Genomic DNA, 22,178 nt, shown 5'->3' with positions numbered 1-22,178 from the left:
TTCTTTTAAAGATTGTGTTTATCTAATAAATTATGGGATAATTACAAAAAAAAATTATAAGATTTGATCATCTTTTTTATTTTCCTGTAATACCTTAATTAAGAAATCACACTTTATTTTCTGAAAACATGTGTAATATCAAAGTACTTTAATATTTCTTATTTAATTTTTTTTTTATATCAAGTTAATCTTCGAATGTTTATCTAACTTTTTAATCATTATATTTTTTAATATTAAATTTAAAATCTTAATAACATATGTTTAAATATGTTAAATGAGTTACGGAGGCTGATTTAGGTTCTATATTCCCTTAAATTTTGATTATTTTTTACTAAAAAATATTTTTTTATTTTTAAATTGTTTTGATATATTAATATAAAAATAATTTTTTAAGAAATATATATTTTTAAATAAAAAACATTTTAAATCATAACCACTTTTATAATACAAAATGCATCCTTTCCTTGAAAAGAAAAAAAAAAGGAGGAGAAGAAGGTTGCTTGCAAAGTAGATAATTAATTACATGATGATCTGTCATCAGTTGAAATTAAAAGCTGTAGATGTGGTTGGTTGGGATCCACGACCCGGGCAACTCTTTTTGTTTGTGGTGTCTGAAATCGGACAATCTAGAAAATATCGTAGGCATATGATCATATCCAATCAATCTAGCATTAGCAAAAATGGCCCCTTCTTTATTCCTTGTACTTCTACTACTTCTCATGATCTCAACAAGCCAATGTTCTGCAACTTTGCAAGATAAACAACCTGATCTAATAGAGAAATCCTGCTCAATAATCGTAGGATATGAAGACTGCGTGAGAATCCTCAGATCAGACCCTCGTGCCATTAAAGCAACCAACGTCAAAGAGCTAGCTTACATCATTCTTGATCTCTGCATAGCAAACGCCACAGAGACTCTTCGAGAAATCCCAAAGTTGCAAGAGAAGTACAAGAAAGATGGACAAATTGAGGAAGCTCTACGAAGGTGTGAGGTGGAATATGAGAGTGCTGACAAAGTTTATTTTCGCAAGGCTGTTGAGCAACTAGGGACTAAGTCTTATCGTGAAGCACAGAATTCAGCACACATCGGAGGTGCATTAGGTACGAGTTGTGAACAAGAATTTTATTTCCAAGCACCAGAATTCTCACCTTTATGGCTCAGGAATCATGATTTGGCAGTTCTTGGTACTGTTGCAGAAGGCATTGTTTCCCTTCTTCGTTTGAATAAATCTTAATTGTAAGGGCTACCAATTTCTTATTACAGTAGTGCTGCAAATGATTCTACGAGAATAATGGCATTATCCTTGCGATTCTGAATGGGGGTGCTATTATTATGTTTTGATTTGTGTTGGAAATTTTATTGTTGTGGTGATCTTCTCGCATATTTTCGTTTTAAATGGGCTAATTTGAGAATTTTTATAGTTTGGGCTCAGACCCATATTATGAAATAAAAAAATCTATAAAAAAAGGGGGAGCTTTTCCTCTGGATGGAATACCTTATTCTTGAATAACGTGTTACCTTTTCATTCTATATATTAAATCAAAAGATAAAGCTAAAATGCCATGAGGTTTCACTATAGAGATGTTTTTATTTATTATAGATTAAAATAGTTAAATGACTATTTTAGTTCTTTAAAATCTATTAGGATGTTGCCTTTCTAAGAGCAAAGTCAATTTATCATTTGATAATTATTTAGGGATTTTATTTTTTTTTAATTATATTTATGTGCAGTAAAAAGATTTTATTACTAGTAAAAAACAAAAAATCATTTAACTCTTGCAAAGGATCTTTTCAGGTATTTCATATTATGTTTTTCGATTCAGTCATTTTTTTTCTGTTTTTTGTTAAAGTTTTTATAATTTTTATAGGTCTTAATTTTATTTTTCAAATAAAATTTATAGTTGTTTTTTAATAGTTATAATATTTATTTTAATTTGGTATCTTTTTTATTTTTTATATGTTTTCTTTACTCTTTTGTCAAATTTTTTTATTTCAATAATAATAGTTATAGTTATAGTTTTTAATTTTATCTTTCAAATCAAATTTATAATTTTTTTAATAATAATAATATTTATTTTAGTTTGGTTATTTTTCTTTAGATTTTTTTTATTTGATTTTGGCTCTTTTCAATGTTATTAAACTCAAGGAAAGACCGGGATGAGGTAACTACTGGGTCATTAAACGGATGGATGTAATTATTGATATATAAATATATTTTGCAATACATAACATATATAAAAGAAATAATGAAGTGATAAGTGTATAATGTTAAAAGGTGTAATATTTTTTAAATAGTCAATGCAATTACGGTTTTCGGTGTTGACCCAAACCGGTTAGATGTCCAGATCAATGAGTTTTCAATTGAACAGACAAGTTCGGTAGATGCTTAATAACAGGGTCTTTTCCCCTTGATAATGGCTGCACTGTCATTAGGATACAAGGGGCATGCGCCATGCCAGCTGCTTAGCCATGGCCCACCAAACCCTTCAATTCACCGGTAATGTCCGCATCAAAACCCTTAAATGTAGAGTGGCGTCAGGATCATGCCGATATATGGTTTGCATTGTCTTCTTGCCCTGCCCATCTGTATCACCATTGAAATTGCCACCCTCAAGATCTTTGAAAGGTGTTAGTTTTGATTCATAAAAGCCATCTTGGACGAATGAAACTATTCTCATGTTTCCATCTTCCCTTGTCACTCTGAAAAATGAAGAACACAAGGATTTTAGGCTTTTCGTTGGCTAGCAAAGAATCTCACAGTTGTCCGAGAGAAACTGGTGTATTTTGTGACATTTCCCATCCACGATCGATGACTAGCTAGAGGTGGAGTTTCAGTACCTTACGTGTTCGGCCAAGGTCGTTTCACCTCCCTTTCGATCACTCGTATTCTTTGATGTTTGACTTGGTTTTGTGTTAATTGGGCGGACCAAAAGTCAGAATGGTAGGTTCTTGCAATCACAGCATGCATGGACAAGCCTGTACGCACAGCAAGGGGAAAAAATAATCCCAGAGGAAACGCTTGAGTTTAATTTATTATTTATAGATTTTTGTGTGCTTAGATTTGTGATTTGTGTTTAAGAGGCTTTAAGAATTTAAGATTGAACCATATCATCACATAATATTAATTTTTTCAGGATTTTTAACATTATAATCATCGCTCGTTTTAATCCAGTAAGTTTGCCCAAATTCCATTGAGCACGGAGAAGCGCGTCATTTGTGCATGAATAGTTTTTTTAAAAAAAACAACGGGCCTGGATACGAGCCTACACCTGGACAAAGCTCAAGCACTCTTGAACTCAACTCCAGCCCAGGTTGCTTTTTATTATTATTATTGTTATTTTAAGGTTTTTATAAGTTCTTTTTTATTTTGATTTATATGTCTGCCAACCATAATTGAACTAACGTGTTCAAGAAAGTCTTTATTGTTTTTACTTGAATTTTAAATTAAAAAATATTAAAAAAGTCATAAAACTATTTAAGATGTACTATTTGATAATAAAGAATAAGAGTAATTGAGCATTTTTTAAACTTTATTTATAATCTGTTTAAGAGCATGTTTGGTATTGTAATAGCGATTATTATTTTAAAGTATTTTTTACTTTGAAATGCATCAAAATAATATTTTTTATTTTTAAAATTTAATTTTAATTATTAACATGTCAAAACGATTTGAAAAAATTAAAAAAAATAAAAATTAAATTATTTTTTTAAAAAAAAAACACTTTTAAAATATAAAAACAAATGGGATTTATGCATGGAATGCTTAAATCTACCCCCACGAAATGGTACTTAACACCTTGCTAATGGAATGACATTCGGAAAAACGAATGTCCTTTTGTAAATTTCTAAGATTATTTGTTTTTCCCTTTTCTTATGATGGCACAAACAATATTGTTTCATACGGTAAGCAAGTGTCCCTTCAAAATTGAAATTCAATTCAATTGTAGAATCATAATTGAAAGGAGAGCACTCCAATTTGCTTTTCTTAAGCACGAAATTAGGCAGCTGATGTTGACATCTTGTGCATCAAACTTATGCCGGTGTTTCAAGATTCTCCAGAACCAGGCAAGGAATCTGCACTAATTTCACAGGATGTTGTAGAATTGTTGATGAGTGCCTGAGTGGTAAGGTAGGAGCTTGCATCATTCAACAAAATACACTAGTGACTTCTAACATGCCATATTTTCAAAAGGTCTCCTGTCCTGTCAGCATCAGAGCTAGGTTACATTATATTAGGGGGGAAAAAAAGAGATAAATAGGCGTATCATTTTTTTTTTAATTTATCTTGAACATGTTAAATTTTGAACATTTTCTATACTTCAAAAGGTTATATTTTATATACCGAAGTTATATCCAATCTCAAATAATTGGTTTTATTCTATAAATTAAGTCAAGAATTTGCGTATAAAATGTTACATGTTTTCCATTATAATTGTTTTAATATTTAAATCTCCTTATCCTTCTCCACTATCAAATCACTATAAATACCATCATTTCTTGTCCGCAAAAACAACCACCAGGTCCACCACCAAAGCACCTTGATTTCGAGCCGATCGAAAATATAATTAAAAAAATTATTTTTAATATTACCACATTAAAATTATTTAAAAATATTAAAATAATAATTTAAAAATTTTTAAAAAAATTAAATCTTTTTTAAAACATAATTGAATTGAAATATCAAACAGGCCTTCATCTCACTTCTTCCTCCTTACTTTTCCTCACAAATCTCCTTCCTTCTCCCTCTATACCCACATGACCTTCTTTTTTAGGAACAAAAATCCATCCTATTTTTATTTTGTGGGTAGCTCGGGAATTCAATCAATATCGAATGAGTAAAGTTGGTCCATTACAATTTTTTTTTCTTAAAAAGGATTGCTGCATATAGATTGTCAAAGAAAGTAAATGAAGAAGTATAGTTAAAAGAGGGGATTTATTGCAATTTCAGTACCAGGCCAAATTCAAAGTCTTGTGTGAAATTATGCCCTGATATATATACCTAACGGATTTCAATCTACCAAACACACAAATGGAAAAAAAAAAAAAAAGTCCATCATAAAAGATCTACCATCCCCACCATCCCAAAATAATTCTAAATCCTTGAATATACTTACTATCTTCCACTCTCTCTCTTTTTTCCCAATCAGGGGCCTCAAGTTTACATTATTCCCACCCCCCCAATTATAGCCCCATCCCTCCTTCTCTTCCGTGCAAAATAAGTTTCATTTGCAGCAATCACATCATACTAAAATATAGTCAAAGAAAGGGAAAAGGAGAGAATGATGGTATAACATTTTCAATACTCGTGTAACCACCTTTTTTCTTTTTTCTTTCAAGTCAAGCTAAATATTAAAAATTAAAATTTTATAAAATTATCAATAAAATAAAAGGACCTTTCTCATTTTTAGGTACGTAACAAAATTAAAGCAAAAGTAGAAGGAGCAAGACTCAAATCTTAATTAGACCATATTCTCAACTAACTCCCAAAGGGAAATACTAATTAGACAACGATGAGGTATAAAATTCGGGTTCTTTTATAAAAATGCATAGTCCTCTCCACCGTCGTCGGCCGTGTGCCCGCCCTGGCGAATTGGCTTCACGTTCTTCTTCGATGAATTGGCTTCACGTCCTTTTTTTAGTGGATTGCATGCACATCCCTCAAAACTAATCGTGTCTCCCTCCTTAGTGGACTGGGTCACCTATACCTCCTCAACGAACTGGCCATGCATGTGTCTCCTCTCAATGTACTGGATGTTTTCCCCGCCGGTGGGATTACCATGCATCCTTCCTTAGGTTTTATTCCTCTGACCATGAATTGTGATTGTACAGAACTGTGTTGGTTTGCTCAAATGGAGGAGAAGCACACCCTTACGAGATGAACAACGTATATATATATACCAGACAAGTAGCATCCCTTGACTCACCAAAAAAGGAAATAAATAATGCATGTCATTAATGCCATCACATATACAGAACAAGTAGCATAACCTTACAAGATTGTTTGTTAACTTATTTTAATAATCATGAAATATTAAAAAAAAACAAATTAAATAATGATTTCATTTAAAAACATTGTGTTGTGTTAATTAAGATGAACAAAGAATATGTTAATAGAGAATTTTATCTTGATGAACAAATTTAATAACAATGTAAAGAAATTAAATATTTTTTTCACGTTTAAATATACTTTTCTGCAGCGTAACACAGAAGTAGAAACTAGTATACTACTAATTCACGAGGATGGAAAGGGAGTTTGTTAGCAATAATTTGTGCTCGATCTCTTCATCTCTCGTTTAACTCTTACAACATTAATCGGAGGGAAAGTTTTGCGCATGGGAAACTACAAAAAAGCATTCTCTTAATTAGCTTGTTTTTTTTATTGCTAATTAACTTTATACATTATAATAGTAGCACCGACCAAGACCAGTGCCACATTGCTATGCCTACCAATAAAATCTTGCCACACGCGACCATTTTGGTGCGGCGCCAGCATTTCCTTTGGGCAAAAGCAACAAAGCTTAGCCAGTTTTCGAACTAGCCGCCTGTGTCGAAAGGGATCCCACCAAGCAGACCATGGTTTAGGGCCTTAGGCAGGTGTTTAATAATTCAATGTAGGAAAAATCGCAATTTGTCCCTTACCCATTATCAAATTCACAGTTTCATCCCTAAACAAAAGGTATTTATTATCTGTGTCCCTAAGGTTTCAGTGTGTTTCTCATTTGGGTCATTAATTTTATCGGTTTTTGTTAAATATTTCCCATTTAATGTGCATATTTTATACAATAAAATGGAAATTACTTTATTAAACTTGATGGAAAATATTAATAGACTTTCATAGATGAACCTAAATGGAAAATTTCAACAACTAAGGACTCAATTGACAAAATCTCTGGTTTTAGGATGATATAGAGAATTGGATAGCATATACGGGGGCTAATTTTAAGCTTCCCGTGCTTATTAATTTGAGTATTGACTCAATCGACAAAACCTAAAGGGCACCTACTGTAACAACTAAAGAGAAATACCATGGATTGTAATGGTATTTTTTTTGAGTCCATAGAATAATTAATTAGATTTGTTTAGTCAACGAAACCAGATCATATAAAATTAGTTTTAATATGATATATATAGTTTAAAACCCAGGCCAAGCAAGGGCGTAATCCAAATGAGTCTTTTAATTTTTATTGAAATTAATTTATTAATTAAAACATTAATAATGCCTGCAAATACTGATTTTTCTGGTATTAGAAATTAACTTTTGATCTTACCAGCGAGTAAGTTAACTAGTAATACCTAACCAACGTCCAAAGCCAAAGAAGGAAGCTGCATGCATGAATTAATGTTCTTTCCTAAACACTCAATTAGAACCTGCTAGAGGAAGATTAGTTTTAAGCATATAATTAAATACTTGACTAATTCCTTTAATATTCTTAGTTTACATTCAATGGTAGACTAGCAATTCCTCAGGCTGGAAAAATCCTCGACGGCCTTGACTAAATTAGTTCTTTGTCGGTATTGATGCACGAAAAACACTAACTAAATAGCTCCATATGTCACCCTTTAATTGCTCAGTCAAAAAACATGTTTTTCTTTTTCTTTCTCATTTTCTTGGCTAAATTCTGGAGGCTTCTGGAAACTTGCATCATGAAGAAAGAAAGAATCAAAATTTCAACATTACAATAGTGTGAACACCATGAAGCTGACCTCTTTTCCAAGCTACATTCTTTTTCGTCGTCAAACCCTAAGCATCGCTAAATTGACTTGCTAGGCTCGGGATTATATATATATACACACACCTGTTTGTGTGTGTCTATGATATTGAATTTAGTGCAAGAATTAATTCCAAATTATTTCAAAAACATTTTTAAAATGAAAAACAAACATACTCTGCAACTTAAAATTAATGCATTCAATCAACAGTCCTCATTTATCGCTTAATCGTGCCAAGACGGCTCTAATCGTTATTTTAATCATGTCATGACCACGTAAACCCATATACTTGGCCTCCTCATTCTCTTCATGATCCCTTGACCATCCGGGAGGCCGCTCTGCTTTGTTAATTAATCATAGCCCAGGTGTTGTAACCTTGTCATGGCCACGTTATGTGGTTGAGATGTCGAGCCGAGTCAGACACACGTGGATGTGGCTGTACTTTTTAGCTGATTGTGCGTGTTTCTATTGGCCCATGATTTTTTTGGATTAGTTTGAATTCAAAAGAGAAGACCTAGCCACTTGTTTCGCATATGAGAAACTTACAGTTTCTATTATATTGTAGGCACAATTAGCGGACCAGGAATGGGTTCCATCGGACATTGATTTGACGGTAATATTAATTATATCCTAATGTTCTATCAGTTAAATTATTGATAATTTAATGATTATTTCGTGGGGGGATCATACCATAATAATGACCTTCTATTCTACACATCATGTTCAGCCTTTTGTTGGTGTCCTTTGCTTATGCGAGGATGTCCAATCTTATCAATACTATGATTCAAACAGTATTTTATTAAATTCTAAAATTTTATTTTATTTAAATTTTGTTTTTTAAGTTTTTAAATTGTTTTTGATGGATTGATATAAAATATAGTTTTTAAAAATATATATTTTAAAACGAAAAAATATTTAAAAGATAATAACAGCCCTCTATGGCTGCCATAGATTTTGCAGCAGTGGGAGGAGCATCCAAAAAGTAAATAATTTAATCTATAAATTCTTCTTCTTCAATGAAAAATGGATGAGAATCTCTGCCCAGTCTAGGTTTGACAAAACAAATATAGGTGTTCGAGTCATTATATACAAGACTACTTGTTTTATTTTCTTTTGCCTTTCGGTACCATGGTATTCTCTCTCGCTTTTTTTTTTTTTTGTTATTTTATTTTTGTCTTCCAATCTAACTGAGTCCTGGAATTATTATGCCACGGCAACTCCGCTGGATCTTTAACTTTGTTCATGTCCACCCATCATATACGTGGCATGCTATGTCACGGGGCTACTCTAATTTTTTTAAACTTAAAAAAATATTAATGCAATCCAAGTACTCATTAAAAAAAACAATATATATATATATATATATATATATATATATATATATATATATATATCTAAGGCTAGTATTATTAACTTGATTAAGTTTAATAAATTCAATTAATTTAATAAGATAAATAAAAAATACAACAAAAAAATTAACAAAAAAAACTGATCCAAACCCATTTGAATTAGCATGTTAAATATGCGACGTGGTTGTGACAGCAAAGGTAACCCCATCGAAAGAAAATTAATAAAACTATAAAATTCAATTATCAAACAACTCAATATTAAAGGGTAAAATAAAAAATAAAAAAAACTCGAGCTAAACCATGTTAACCTTCTAACCCCCGCAATTATGGACATAAGATTTGTGTAACCTCATAGGAAAAAAAGCAAAAAACATGGAAATTAATTCTCAATCAATTAAATATTGAAGAATAGAATTGAAATAAATAATAAATTTTAAAAAATCAAATGTTGAAGGATCTTATCTAATAACGAAACAAAAATTCAATAAAAACTCAATAACCCCATAAAAAAATATAAAAGATTCGAAGCTCAATTTCTAATAAATAAAAAAGATTTGAAACTCAATTTCTAACAAATAAAATATTAAAAAATAAAACTAAAAAATAATATTGTCTAAGTAAATCGAATGTCATCCTAAAAATCACCATGTTGGCGTAATTTTCAGGATGTTAGTATCATTTTTTTTTAATGTGTTATATCTATAAGGTTGTTTTCACAAAATACATGCCTGCATGATTTTCCTCGTAATAAAAAAAATAATGCTAATCTCATTCATTTATTTATTTGAATATTAGTCTACATTATTACCATGACTGTAATAATAATAATAAAAAAAAAGCTAAAAAAAGATTTTTCTGTAGCAATATAGATAAATCGCTGTTCACTGCAGTAACAATACACATGTGAAGTCTACGGTATTCCTAGAAAAAACACGTGTCTCCTCTTGCAGCATAGATATCAGTTAAATTGATTAGAGCATAGCATTCACAGGACGTCATTACATTGACACATGCAAGCTGCTATTACAGACCCTACAATGTCATTGAAAATCTTCGTCTCCTTCCTTCCTTCCCAAATTCGCTTTGGATTCCATGACAAATATCTCTTAGCTTCAAGGACTTGATGTCAAATAGAGTAATTTTTAACATATTCAATAAATATGTTATCACATGTATTTACTATCCTTAATAATATTCTATCCTTAATAAATAAGACTATATAAATATTATTTAACATATTCAATAAATCATACATTCTTAAAATAAAGTGAAATACATAAAAAAAAAACATATTATACATAAAAAAAATGCATTTCAAACAACAACTAATAATATAATTTATCACATGTATTTACTTAACCTTTTGGTGTATCTCAACTGGTCAAGTCTTGAATTTGCTTCTTAGAGATTACCCGTTTGAGTGTCACAAACCTCAAGGTTTCAGGAGGCTTACATGGTCATTAACTTCAAGGTCCCTAAAAATTAATCAAGACGCGTGTAAACTGGTTCAGACACCTATGATTATCAAAAAAGTATTTACTTCATTTATAAATAGAGATGGAGAAAACTAAAGTATTTGTTTCATGTTCATACTCTAATTAAAAACAAATAAATATAAATCCTATGCAATAATAATATAGCAATGCTTCAGTTGTATATCCCAATAGAAAAAACACATGAAAGTGGTGATTATACTAAGAATTTAATTATTATTTTTGTTAATTAACAGTCAAAGATTCTCGAATTCATCTCCCTCAACTTAAAGCATCAAACATAAACTAGTTTGGTCTTATCCTCTTAGTCAACTTTTGGTCTGATTTGTCGAAGTTAAACCAATCTCTTCCATTTAAGTGAATACAGGAGATGGAATAAGCAAATTTATTAAGATTTCTACTTCTCACATCCTGAGAATTTTGACCTTCAAAAAAAAAAATTCACTAGAAATATTGTTCAAACACAAAAAAAAAAAAAAAACAAAATAATCACGCCATGAATTTAGCACAGTACAGTATTATATTATAAATAATACTATCTAAAAAAATATAAAATTAATGGTAATATCTTAAAAGTAAAAAAAATAAAATAAAATCTAAAATCCAACCCGTCAAAAACAGACAACTGTATTTTGCTTTGTGTTTTTCCGTCTTTCCCCTGGTTGTTTCTGTCATCAAAACAAGCAAACAAAGAAAGAAATCTTCACATGTGTGTGTGCATACATTCATATTACCCGCGATACGCGTCTTTTCTTTAAGGCTTCCTTTACCTCCCTCTGACGACTCTCCTTTGTTTCCTTTCATCCGATCTCTTAATTCTACACAACTTTCTAGCCCTCCTCTCCGTTTTTGGGATTCCTCTGTTTTTGCTATGCTCTGTTTATTTTCTTGATGGGTGCTAATCTTTCTTTAACCTTTACAGACCCCAACGCCTGTTCTCTTGTTGGGTCTCTATGCTTACAAATATCATCGCCACCAGCAACAAAGCCTAGTCTTGGCGATTTACCAGAGGGTTGTGTGGCTTTAATTCTTGAATATTTAAACCCGCAAGAGATTTGTAAATTGGCTAGATTAAACAGAGCATTTCGTGGTGCTTCTTGGGCTGATTTTGTTTGGGAGTCAAAACTGCCTGTGAATTATGAAGATTTGATTGGAAGAGTTTTGGGTGATGATTTGAAAGATAAGTTGTGCAAGAGAGAGATTTATACTAGGCTTTGTAGAGCCAACGCTTTTGATGATGGCACCAAGGTACGATCTTTTAGCTTTTATTTGTTTGGATTATGAGAGGAAATAACCTCTGGTTTTTGGTATTTTGTTATCTTGTTATTTAGTACATTAAAAATGGAAAATTTGACGAAAAGGTGTCCTTTTGAGTTGTGGCTCTTCTCTGGTTTTTGCAGCAACTTGTAATGGAATTTGCATGTTTTCTTAATAGTGGAACCCTGATATAGATTTTTTTTCCTGATTTTGTTTGTTTTGGTGGATGAGAAAATTTATCGGAAGGCAAAGATAGGATTTTGAACTTTATTTACTGCGCCAGGGGGGAAAGAATCTTTTGCTGGTTTGATTTTGAAATTGTCAATTACATAGAAATGGATCATGATTGTGAAAAGACAGGACGGTTATTGATTTTGAGTGTTCAATTCTATCAGGCTTTATTCTTCTGGCTTTTCAACTTGTTGAATTAAAATTTTGCATTTGTGCAGAAAGCATGGCTAGATAAGAGGACAAGAGGTGTCTGCTTATCCATTGCTTCCAAGGGATTAGCGATAACAGGAATCGATGATCGAAGATATTGGAATCATATTCCAACAGAGGAATCTAGGTGTGATTACTGAAACTTTTGCTGGAATTTTGATTAGAATTGCAAAATGGTCAGTTTTTCATTATTTATTTGTTAGACATGGCTGGTCAAGTCCAAGTTGATCGGGGCATTTTCTTGTCGAACTTCTTCAAAGAGGTTTTTTAAGTATCTTTCATTCTTCAAAGATTTCTAGGCCATGATGTGTGAGAATTTGGAATCCAGCAACTATTTGTAGTTGTGTACCATATTAGCTTGGAGGTAATTTGATTGGATCTTCAAGGGGTAAGTGAATTTTGGATTATGTCAAGAGTTTTTATAACTTCCATTTCCTGGCATCAGGAATTTTTTTTTAATGTAGAAGTAGATTCTTTTGACCCTGAGCGTGAAACCAATAATGTGACTGGGGAGCATAATTTGATAATGTAATTTACAGAATTATATCCCTGAAGCCCCAAGTTATTGAACAAACTGTCACTAACGAACCTGCTCTGGTTGCCTAGCTGCCCCCATCCCCAAGAATCCTCTTCTTTTTTCTCCTCCATAGAATATGGACAACGAGGAAGGACCCTGGACCTAAGTTAATATTTCTGCATTCCTTCTTGAAACAATTAATTGGCATACACGGCTGAGACCTGCATCTGATTTGGCAGATTGGATAGTTGTATCGCTCCTTTCTTAGCTATGCATGATTTTGCAGTTTGTTTGTGTGTGTGTGGATGATAATTCCACGATCCAATAATGTTTTTATCCTTCTCGTAGCCACTGCTTCTTCGCATGGTAATTCTGGTTGGATTAAAGGATTATTATGCTTTTTATAAGCGGGTTGATGTTAATTGGATTTGTTGTTTCTATGTTTGTGATCAAATTGGTGATTATTTCCCATATAGATGTAGTCAAAATAGCACTGGAATTGATCCAAAGTTCCTTTGTTTTTCTTGTAGGTTCAACTCAGTTGCATACCTTCAGCAAATCTGGTGGTTCGAGGTTGATGGGCAATTTGAGTTCCCATTCCCAGCTGGGACCTATAGCCTATTCTTCAGACTACAATTGGGGAGGGCTGCTAAGAGGTTTGGCCGCCGCATCTGTAACACTGAGCATGTCCATGGTTGGGAAATAAAACCTGTGCAGTTTCAGATATGGACTTCAGATGGTCAGCATGCCTCTTCCCAGTGTTTTTTGAACGATCCTGGGAAATGGAACCTCTACCATGCTGGGGATTTTGTGGTTGATGGCTCCAATACATCAACAAAGCTCAAGTTCTCTATGACACAGATAGACTGTACACACACCAAAGGTGGTCTGTGTTTGGACTCTGTTTTAGTATATCCATGTAAATTGAGAGAAGGGTTGAAGCATTTTTAAACTGCATTTAACCTTTTAGAGTAGAGAGGATGTTCTGCCCTTGTGGTGAGCTAGGACACATCTTTGAGATGAAGCGGAATCTAGTATTTATTAGTTGGTTGGTTCTTCAGCCCTTGTATCGATTGTTACCAAGCCAATGTATATATTGTCATTGGTTTAGCTAGTTGATAAAGAGTGTATTTCTTCTTCGTTTCTTTCCTCGAGGAAATGTTCACTGCTCTTTTTGTTGTTGTAAAAATAGCTTCATGGATCATCCATTTTGGCTTTTTTCTGTGGACGAATATGACAAGAACGTTTGCTTCTGTGCTTAAATTTGAAACCATTAAGAGAAACCAAGGGAAGAAGGAATTAATTATCGCAGAGCACTTGCAGCTTTCTCCGGTTTTAGGTTTTGTGTTGCCAGACAACAATGCCAGTTGGCGAGGGAGACAAGACGGCGATGTTACTCGCAAGTTTCCTTGGCTTTTACGAGATATTTTTGCACTTGTCAGTACTTCTTTGTCTCGTATAATTCACGGCTGGATTTCATTTACGGATCCATCATAAATGGAAACACTGCACCAGTTAGAAGGAATAATTTGCCAAGTCTTTCCGACAAATTCATCAATTTGGATGGCAAAAAATGTTCCCTCAGTCTTACTATATGAGCTGTAATAAGAGTGCCCATTAAAAAATGTGTGGCGAATAACGTGTCAAGACAAGAAAGTGTAGATCGGTACATCAAATACGAGGGAGATTCCACAGCATCAGCCTCTAAAAATAATCATATATATATATATATATATAAAAACTCGCAAAAATATCGTGCGACTTAGTTTACTATTCACTGCATTGGTAAAATAATGGTTCTGTGATTTTTTAAAAAACATTTGTCTTTATTCTTGAGGTATTTTTGCCATGTATTAGTTATTAAAGGATTTTCAAGAAATATAATTGTATTTTCTCTTTTTTTAAGTACAATAAAATAATTTAACTATTCTCAAAATAAAAATTTTATAACAACGAGGAATGGTGGTCTTTTCATTCATGCATCTAATGTGATAAGTATACCTTTGAAATAAAAAAAATATAAATCATCGAGAGTGTTTTAGTCTTTTCATTTAGTTTTTTTTTTGTAATTATTAAGATTGTCAATGATATTTTTATTTTTAAATATTATTTAATTTTAAAAAATTGTTAGTACATTTAGTGCATATATTATTACGTGGAAAGCACATACATCATATGAACAGCGCGTGTGGCACCTCCTAGTAACATAAAATGTCATCACACCGTATTGTTGGATGTGTCACCGTATCCTTTTTTTCTCGGTACGACATGTATGGGTTGTGGTGTGGTGGTTGTGTATAAAATTTTTCAATTTGGTCCTTTTTTTATTTTTATTTTTTTCTTTAACTCTTTTATAAAAGTTCTAATGTTTACAATTTCATTCTTCAATCCAAGTTTATGCTTTATTATTTTTTCTAATTTGATCCTTATTTTTTTGTTTCTTTTTAGATTTATTTTTCTTTTTAATATAACCTTCCAATAAAAAAAAATCAGGTTTCTTTAATGATCGGGGTCACGGTTTTAAAAAGGTAATGCAGTTCAACGTCTTTTTTTTAACTTATTTTTTTTCCAATCTCATCAATCAACATTAAGTTTTTTTTTAAATGACTTTATGGTTTTCTTCAATTTCTTTTCTATTCGGTTATTCCGATCTTATAACATAAGCCACAGATTTTAAAAGTTAACATGAATTATTTTATTTCTTATTACTCAAGTTACATGTTTATCATGCTACCTCGAGTTGACTTTAACCCCCTCCCTTTTTTTTTCTTTTTATCTAGTTATGTAATTCCTAAGGTATTTTTTCCAAGTCATTGTGATATTATTTTATTTTAAAAAAATATTTGTTTTCTATTATTGCTAAGTTTTTATTTTATCATCTAATTAAAATAAAATTAATTTATTAAACCCAATAAAAACTATAACATTAAACTCTAAACCCAAAAGAAACTATAACCCTCGATTCGGTAGGAAAGAAGGAATAATTTGACTTTTTTTTGTTGGGGAAGAAATAATTGTTTGTTTTTTCTTATTTTCTTGAAATGCGTTTGAACCACTTAAACATCTTTATCGTTTTTTATAAGAGAGAAAATTACACCGCAATCCCATGTCCATGTCTAGTCAGCTCTATAACAGAACCAAATCACTCTACGAAGTTCAAACCCAAAATTTCCTTGTTCCCTTGCATCTAGTCCACGGTGATTGCGCCATTAACCACATGTACAGAAAGACCAGGCACAACAATTTCACAGCCTAACAAGTTCTGTGATCTGAACGTTGGTTATCAGCTACGAAATAGTTATACATATTTAGAAATAGGTAAAGGGAGGACAGCCTAGGCATGCAACAAATCCAGGGTCGTAAAAAAACATTGAAGCCAAATGCAATTCAGCGTTGGCTTTTTGTGGCATGTAATTCATGCACGGTGCCATGCTTATCTTGACAAACCTGAACAATACTTATTATGGCAAACAGACAAGGATGTGATAAAAACAGTATGGTACCATATTTCATTTCTAGGGTAAGGTTTAGACTTTGGGGTAGTTAACAGTTCATGTTGACATCACAGCATCTAATCTTCCTAATCAAGTACTTAATTGCTCACGAAATTGCAACTTCTATCAAAAGCACTTGCGGAAAGAAACTCTCAAGGCCCTATACGTACGTATCTTCTATTGAATCACCCCCCAGAAGGATGGAACAGAAAGTACAAAAAAAAAAAAAAACACTCACAAGTCACAACCATCCCAATCACATAGCTCATGCTGCCACGACATGAAAAAAATCCTATTTCCATTTGAAGCATTTTCAGGATCTCAGGAAACTAATGCCTTTGTGGAAAAGTTGATGAAACCAGCACTGTCACCAACCTTGGAAGAATCCGTATTAGGAGTCATGAACACAGGCATTTGCCATAATAATACTTGACGCATTTCCTGAAGGATCGAGCAGCGACATGTTGTGACCAAAAGTCATCCCATCCGTAGCAGCGTCTTGCCCTTGGCACCTGTTTGCAAGCCAGATATAATATTACCTATCTTAGCGTTAACTGCTTCATTCTCAGCCCTAATGATGATCTCCTCGAGCAAATTTTGGACTTTATGTTCCCGTCTATGCTGAACACTCCCCGAGGAATGGAGACCGGGAAACGCAAACTCCTGGATGAATTCTGCACTCGAAGTCTTGGGAACTTGAGATGGTGTGGAAGATGCATTTCTTCCACACCTTTTGTATAAAAGTGACGTCTGCTCCAGTTCACCCACATTCGAGTTGATGCAAGTTTCTGATGGATATATACAGTGGCACGACACATCAGAGATATTCAATAGAGCACCCTTACTCATGTTCGAGTTATCATTGCTGTTGCCACCAAGAGCATGAGAAGCAGACAACTTATTTGGATCAGTTGGCAAACCTTGAAGGACCTCGAGCTGCTCTTTTTCTTGCAATTCATCTTTGTGGAGTTTGGTTGTTGAAAATTGCTGGGTATATTTCTTCAAGCTCTCTGCATTTTAGGTTTTACATCAGAAATGACTTTGCAAGAATCAATTGGAAACTGCCTTAACAAGTACATTAAAGTTTACAAGGCAGCATAGAAAAACAGAGAATTGTAAGGCTCAAGCAGCTATTTCCAAGGGTTTTCAGTTTTAACCTTTTTAAGATGACACACAAAGATATAAAACAGTAGATATCACTTACCAATTGGTCCAATTTGATTATCCCAGCTGAATGTCATTAAGTCTTTCATGCAGCTGAATATGTCTGCAATCTGTCAGGTAATGAACACAGAATACAGAAGATCCTGAGTAGAATTCAGGTGAAAATAGACAAATCAAAACAAGTTCTCTTACAGACCTGCAAGCAACGGACATATCTCTTCGAAAACCCCAAATCACCAACCAGTTGCAAGCCTAAATCTCTTTCAAGCTCACGCCCAGCTGATAATAACCTACAAGATGGACCAGATTTATTTATGAGTTACAATATTGTCGCCAAAAACATGTTTTTCAAATATGACAAGAAGATAGAAGATTGGGGCCTCGGTAACTAATTATCAAGAGAACAAAATACAAATCAGTTTCGGAAAGCAATTTGTTTGCTGCTTGACATTACATAACATGCTATGGGGTGGTGGTCCTGCTTATTGGGTCAAATCCAATACGTTGTAGGAAGAAATTTTTAAATATCAATCTCATCAATCTATCATACAAAATCCCATTAATCCGATAACATTTTTGAGAAATAGGAGACATCTAAGTCATACAAGTAAGATATCTATTCATTCATAAGAAAGGGGAAAATGGTGAACAGTGACATGTATCATGCTTGACCAATTCATAGAATTAGTAAGAGCAGTAAATAAAACCTCCAGGGGTTTCTTACATCGTGCAATTTTCTTGTAAATCACACAGTGGTGTCCTATATGATCCGATATCATCAATGTTGGTTTGATAGTTTTTTGAAGCATGAACTAACTCATTAACCTGCATACAGGAGCATCTGTTCTGTCAAATTTAAATCTCAAAAGGATGCATTAACAATGTTCAAAAATAAATAATGGATTGATAAACAACATACAAGGACCACAATGGATCCAACATGATGGTTCAGACTGCAGATCATTTGTACCTTAGGTAGAATTGAACTTCGAGGAATTAGTTCTTCATGGTCCCGAGAACAAAATTCCCAGCAAATTATCTGAAAAGCATTCCTTGAATATAAGATCAATGTGTTATAGAATCCACCAGCTTCATGCTATAAATGGGCTATAGCTCACCTTTAAATTATGTGCGAAGATGATACGAAGTTTACCCTCACGAACAACATGAAGTTGGTCATAGAGAGTCTCATGAACTACCTTTCCATACTCCAACACCATTAATCCAGAAGGGAGTGTGAACTCAAGAGGGCATTCAAGAAACAAAAGTTCATTGATAACACCGCTATCAAACTGAATATTATTAAGCCTGGGAAGTACTTCAAAAGTTGCCTCTGCCAAGAAATTAAAAAAAGAAAAAAGATAAGTGTTCCATGGAAAAATGTTAAAAAGTATTAAAAAAAATTAGCTTTCACCTAACACCTCAAGCCTTTAAGTTAGACATTAGGGTCCAACGGTAATGAATTTGGACAGCCAGGCAGATGGAGGTAAACATTATATTTTACAGGATTTTAGCAACATGTCAATAATAAACTGTTCTTTTAGAAAGCACCATAGTAACTGACTTATAAACAACATGTAGTGCTGATTTGCTTACCAAATCCCCTGCCAGATTTGGTCCTGCACAAGTCACAGTGCCATGTACCCTGCAAAATAAAGGGAAACAGGGAACAAATAGAATAAGTGAGGAAATATTTATGCATGAAGAACTAGATGAATGTGTGCATCTGTCTGAATGCATCTATTTATGATTGATAATAAAAGGTATGTGAAACAAATATCAGTGTTTCAACGGTGGAAAAAAGGATATATTGACAACCTAAAACTAGCCATATCTACCTGGGAGAATACACCTATGGCATGAAGCCTGGCACTATCACATGAAGACAAACACCACCGTTTCTTAGCACAAGGAGCATAATACTCTGCAACAAATTTTCTCCAATAAGAAATACCACTGTCCTACAGAGAGAGAGAGAGAGAGAGTTAGAACAGCTTCAAAGTGTATCACTTTGTTGAAGTCTTGAGGAACTAGTGGTCGGACATTAAGATAGAAATAAAGTATCAACAAAAGACCCGGAACGAGTAAACATTAACATCTAAAACTACTAACAAAATATGAGAGGTGGTACTTATTAAAGAACATTAGAAATGATTACATTCTTGATCACATAGTCACTCACAGGAGGTCGTTGCCGCTGATGATACATGTATTGCATTAGCCTGCGTGAACATACATTAGCATTGAATGAAAGCATAGATTGGACACGTGGCAAGGCCAGACTTTGCAGGTAGTCCCTCATTTGTCGCTGCTGCTGCTGCTTCATATTAACTCCCAGCAATTGAAGAGTTGACTGCAAAGTATCCTGCTGCTTTTGATTCCCTAACTTATTCTGTGGGACTAATGCATGTAGAGTTGGGCGTGAAGCTTGCAGTTGCACTGAATCCTGGCTTGGCAGTAGCTGCTGAATAATATTCTCTTGTAGAATAGCATTTTTCTGATTGTCTAATCTGATTTTCTTATGTTGCTGACGTGAAGAGGAAAGCCCCTCTCTTTTGACATCAAGAAGTGAATCTAGACTCTTTTGCAATTCAGACTGAAATGTGGTACGTATATCTCCTTGTTGACGTTTCCTTTTCTGAATTTGTAGCCTATTTTGGCCTAGATGGACATCTTCCTCTGCTATCGAGTAGCAGGCAGTGGAAGATCCAAAATTGCTTAAATTAGGTGACATCAAGAGGGGGAATGTGGATAAATCAAGATGATCCGTGTCAGTAGAAGCGCTTCCTTGTAAATGGGGACCTTTTGGAACAGCTGAATTGGACCCAGTAGCTAAAAAACTTGCTGCAAGACTCGATTCTAAGTTAGTAATACTATTTAAAATAGTTTTTTCCCTATCCTCGGATACTTCGGCGACATTCAAATCTGGAATCTTGATTAAAGATCCTGGAAATTTTCCAGATGATGCATTTGAGCAACAACCTAGTGCAGCGTGGATTTGACCTCTTTGTAGTATGTTCTCAGAATTTGAGGACTTTACCAAGTCTGTGGTCACCTGACTCGAGTCCAAGGAGCTCAGTGCCAACAGGTAGTTGTCCAAGTAAGCTTGTAAAGCCATTGCTATTCCCTTGAAGCATTTAGAGTAAAATAGAAATCTTGATTAAATTCTCACATTCAAAAGACAAATATTAAAAGAAAATTCAGATGCAACAAACATACAGTAATTCATGCTCACACACCTAGCAAAGAGCATATACACCAGCGCTAATACACGCATAGAGTCAAACTGCTCAGACCTGGATGAATTTCAATCAAGGGATATTAAACCATTTTATGTAGGCATTGTTTCTATTTTAAGTTCCCTATGTCCCTTAGCTCCACTTGTTTCAGAAATAGCAATGCCTCAACGTGTATAAAGTCTAGCATGCAACCAGGTTTAGACGCCGTAAAATAGTTTTTTAGCACCATAATGATCAATATTTTCCTTGGAAAGAAAGGTAAAGGTTCCCTGCTGGAAATATTTTCCGAGAAAAGAACATAAAGACGTGCCCGTTTAACCGCATAGGAATGTCAACAAACATGTAACAAGCAAGGTTAACCAAAGTCCCCAGCTACAAATGTCAAATCGAGTTATAATGTTCAAGCAGACAATGATGAGTTTATAATGTTCAAGTCTTCACGCATACAACCAACTCAGTAACTTTAAACAGCCAATTCAAAAACAGACCGTCTCATTATCATACACATTCATGAAAGACACCAAGAACGCTGTTAATGCATAATCATACTAAAAAATATATGAATACAAAGAAACTACACAGAGCATCAAAGTTAACCTTGAATCCTCAGCTGGCTTCAGAATTTAATCGGGCAAGAAATAAATTATGCTTTAAGTAACAAACACATCTCAGGAAACTTGCTTTCCCCCCTTTCACTCATTAACGAAGCAAATCCTCGGTATTACCATTTTTTTTGAACATCCAAAGAACTACATAACAAAACATAAGAAACTCCTAAATAAAATGGTTACATTAGTAGCCTTAACAAAAGACCCCATTTTTAAAAAACGAAACATCATAAAGTTCAAAACTTTAGCTTCTTTTCCCACATTTTCTATGAAACCAAACAGTCATTTCTCAAAGAAAGTGCTAAACAACAAAAAGAACAAGAAAAGCACGAAGCTTTTAAAGGTGGCACCTTTTTAAGAGAAAATAAGAGATTATATGCTAAACCTGAACTTTGATTTTGAAACCCTTTTGACAATGGGTCTAACAGAGTCTACAGATTGTGTTGTACGGAACCTTCATGGCTAAGTGAGCGTTTCTTTTTTCTTCTTTTTGTGGGTTTTTCAATTCTGCTAAGCTGGGTTTATGTAGAGCGGGAAGAGGCACCGACTAGGAGAGAATGGTGACTGGCGGGTGACAGTTGGTTAACCTTGTTTACCAGTGAGACCGGTGAAAGTAAGGGACAGGTGTCATGTTAGGACAAGCCACGTACTTCTGTCCTGGATTGCAGGATGGATTGTTTTGTCTCCTTCTGGATCTGAAGAAGAGAATTTCCTTTTACCCGTGATCTTTTAGATTATTGCATTTGAATTTGACCTGCTTTCTTGTTACTGTTACTCAATCGAGTATGATTACTTTTTTTAAAATAGTTTTTATTTAAAAATATATTAAAATAATATTTTTTATTTTTTAAAAATTATTTTTAACATCAATACATCAAAATAATAAAAAATTATCAAAAAATATT

General features: G+C 33.5%; 3 protein-coding genes across 3 annotated transcripts; 2 read left to right on the top strand and 1 right to left on the bottom strand.

The window, feature by feature from the left end:
• Nucleotides 1-680: 680 nt before the first annotated feature.
• LOC133701960 (cell wall / vacuolar inhibitor of fructosidase 2-like) lies at nt 681-1,235 on the top strand. Its single transcript, XM_062126155.1, has one exon. It carries the CDS (start codon nt 681-683, stop codon nt 1,233-1,235), a length of 555 nt encoding a protein of 184 aa, XP_061982139.1.
• Nucleotides 1,236-11,204: 9,969 nt separating this feature from the next.
• On the top strand, nt 11,205-13,957 carry LOC133702210 (F-box protein PP2-A12-like). The gene is made up of 3 exons (XM_062126482.1): nt 11,205-11,801; nt 12,260-12,378; nt 13,299-13,957. Exons 1-3 carry the CDS (start codon nt 11,445-11,447, stop codon nt 13,717-13,719), a joined length of 897 nt encoding a protein of 298 aa, XP_061982466.1. The 5' UTR covers nt 11,205-11,444; the 3' UTR covers nt 13,720-13,957.
• A 2,336-nt stretch (nt 13,958-16,293) lies between these two features.
• On the bottom strand, nt 16,294-21,980 carry LOC133700414 (probable transcriptional regulator SLK2). The gene is made up of 9 exons (XM_062123931.1): nt 19,609-21,980; nt 19,265-19,387; nt 19,023-19,071; nt 18,545-18,759; nt 18,397-18,465; nt 18,151-18,251; nt 17,623-17,716; nt 17,467-17,536; nt 16,294-17,272 (listed from the first exon to the last, which is right to left on the bottom strand). The coding sequence occupies exons 1-9, from the start codon at nt 20,542-20,544 to the stop codon at nt 16,740-16,742; spliced, it is 2,190 nt and encodes a 729-aa protein (XP_061979915.1). The 5' UTR covers nt 20,545-21,980; the 3' UTR covers nt 16,294-16,739.
• Between the last annotated feature and the right edge of the window lie 198 nt (nt 21,981-22,178).

Source organism: Populus nigra, chromosome 8 (assembly GCF_951802175.1).
Source record: "Populus nigra chromosome 8, ddPopNigr1.1, whole genome shotgun sequence".
NCBI classification, from domain to species: Eukaryota; Viridiplantae; Streptophyta; class Magnoliopsida; order Malpighiales; family Salicaceae; genus Populus; species Populus nigra.
Note: the sequence above shows the minus strand (reverse complement) of the source record. Positions and strands in the feature narration are given on the sequence as shown.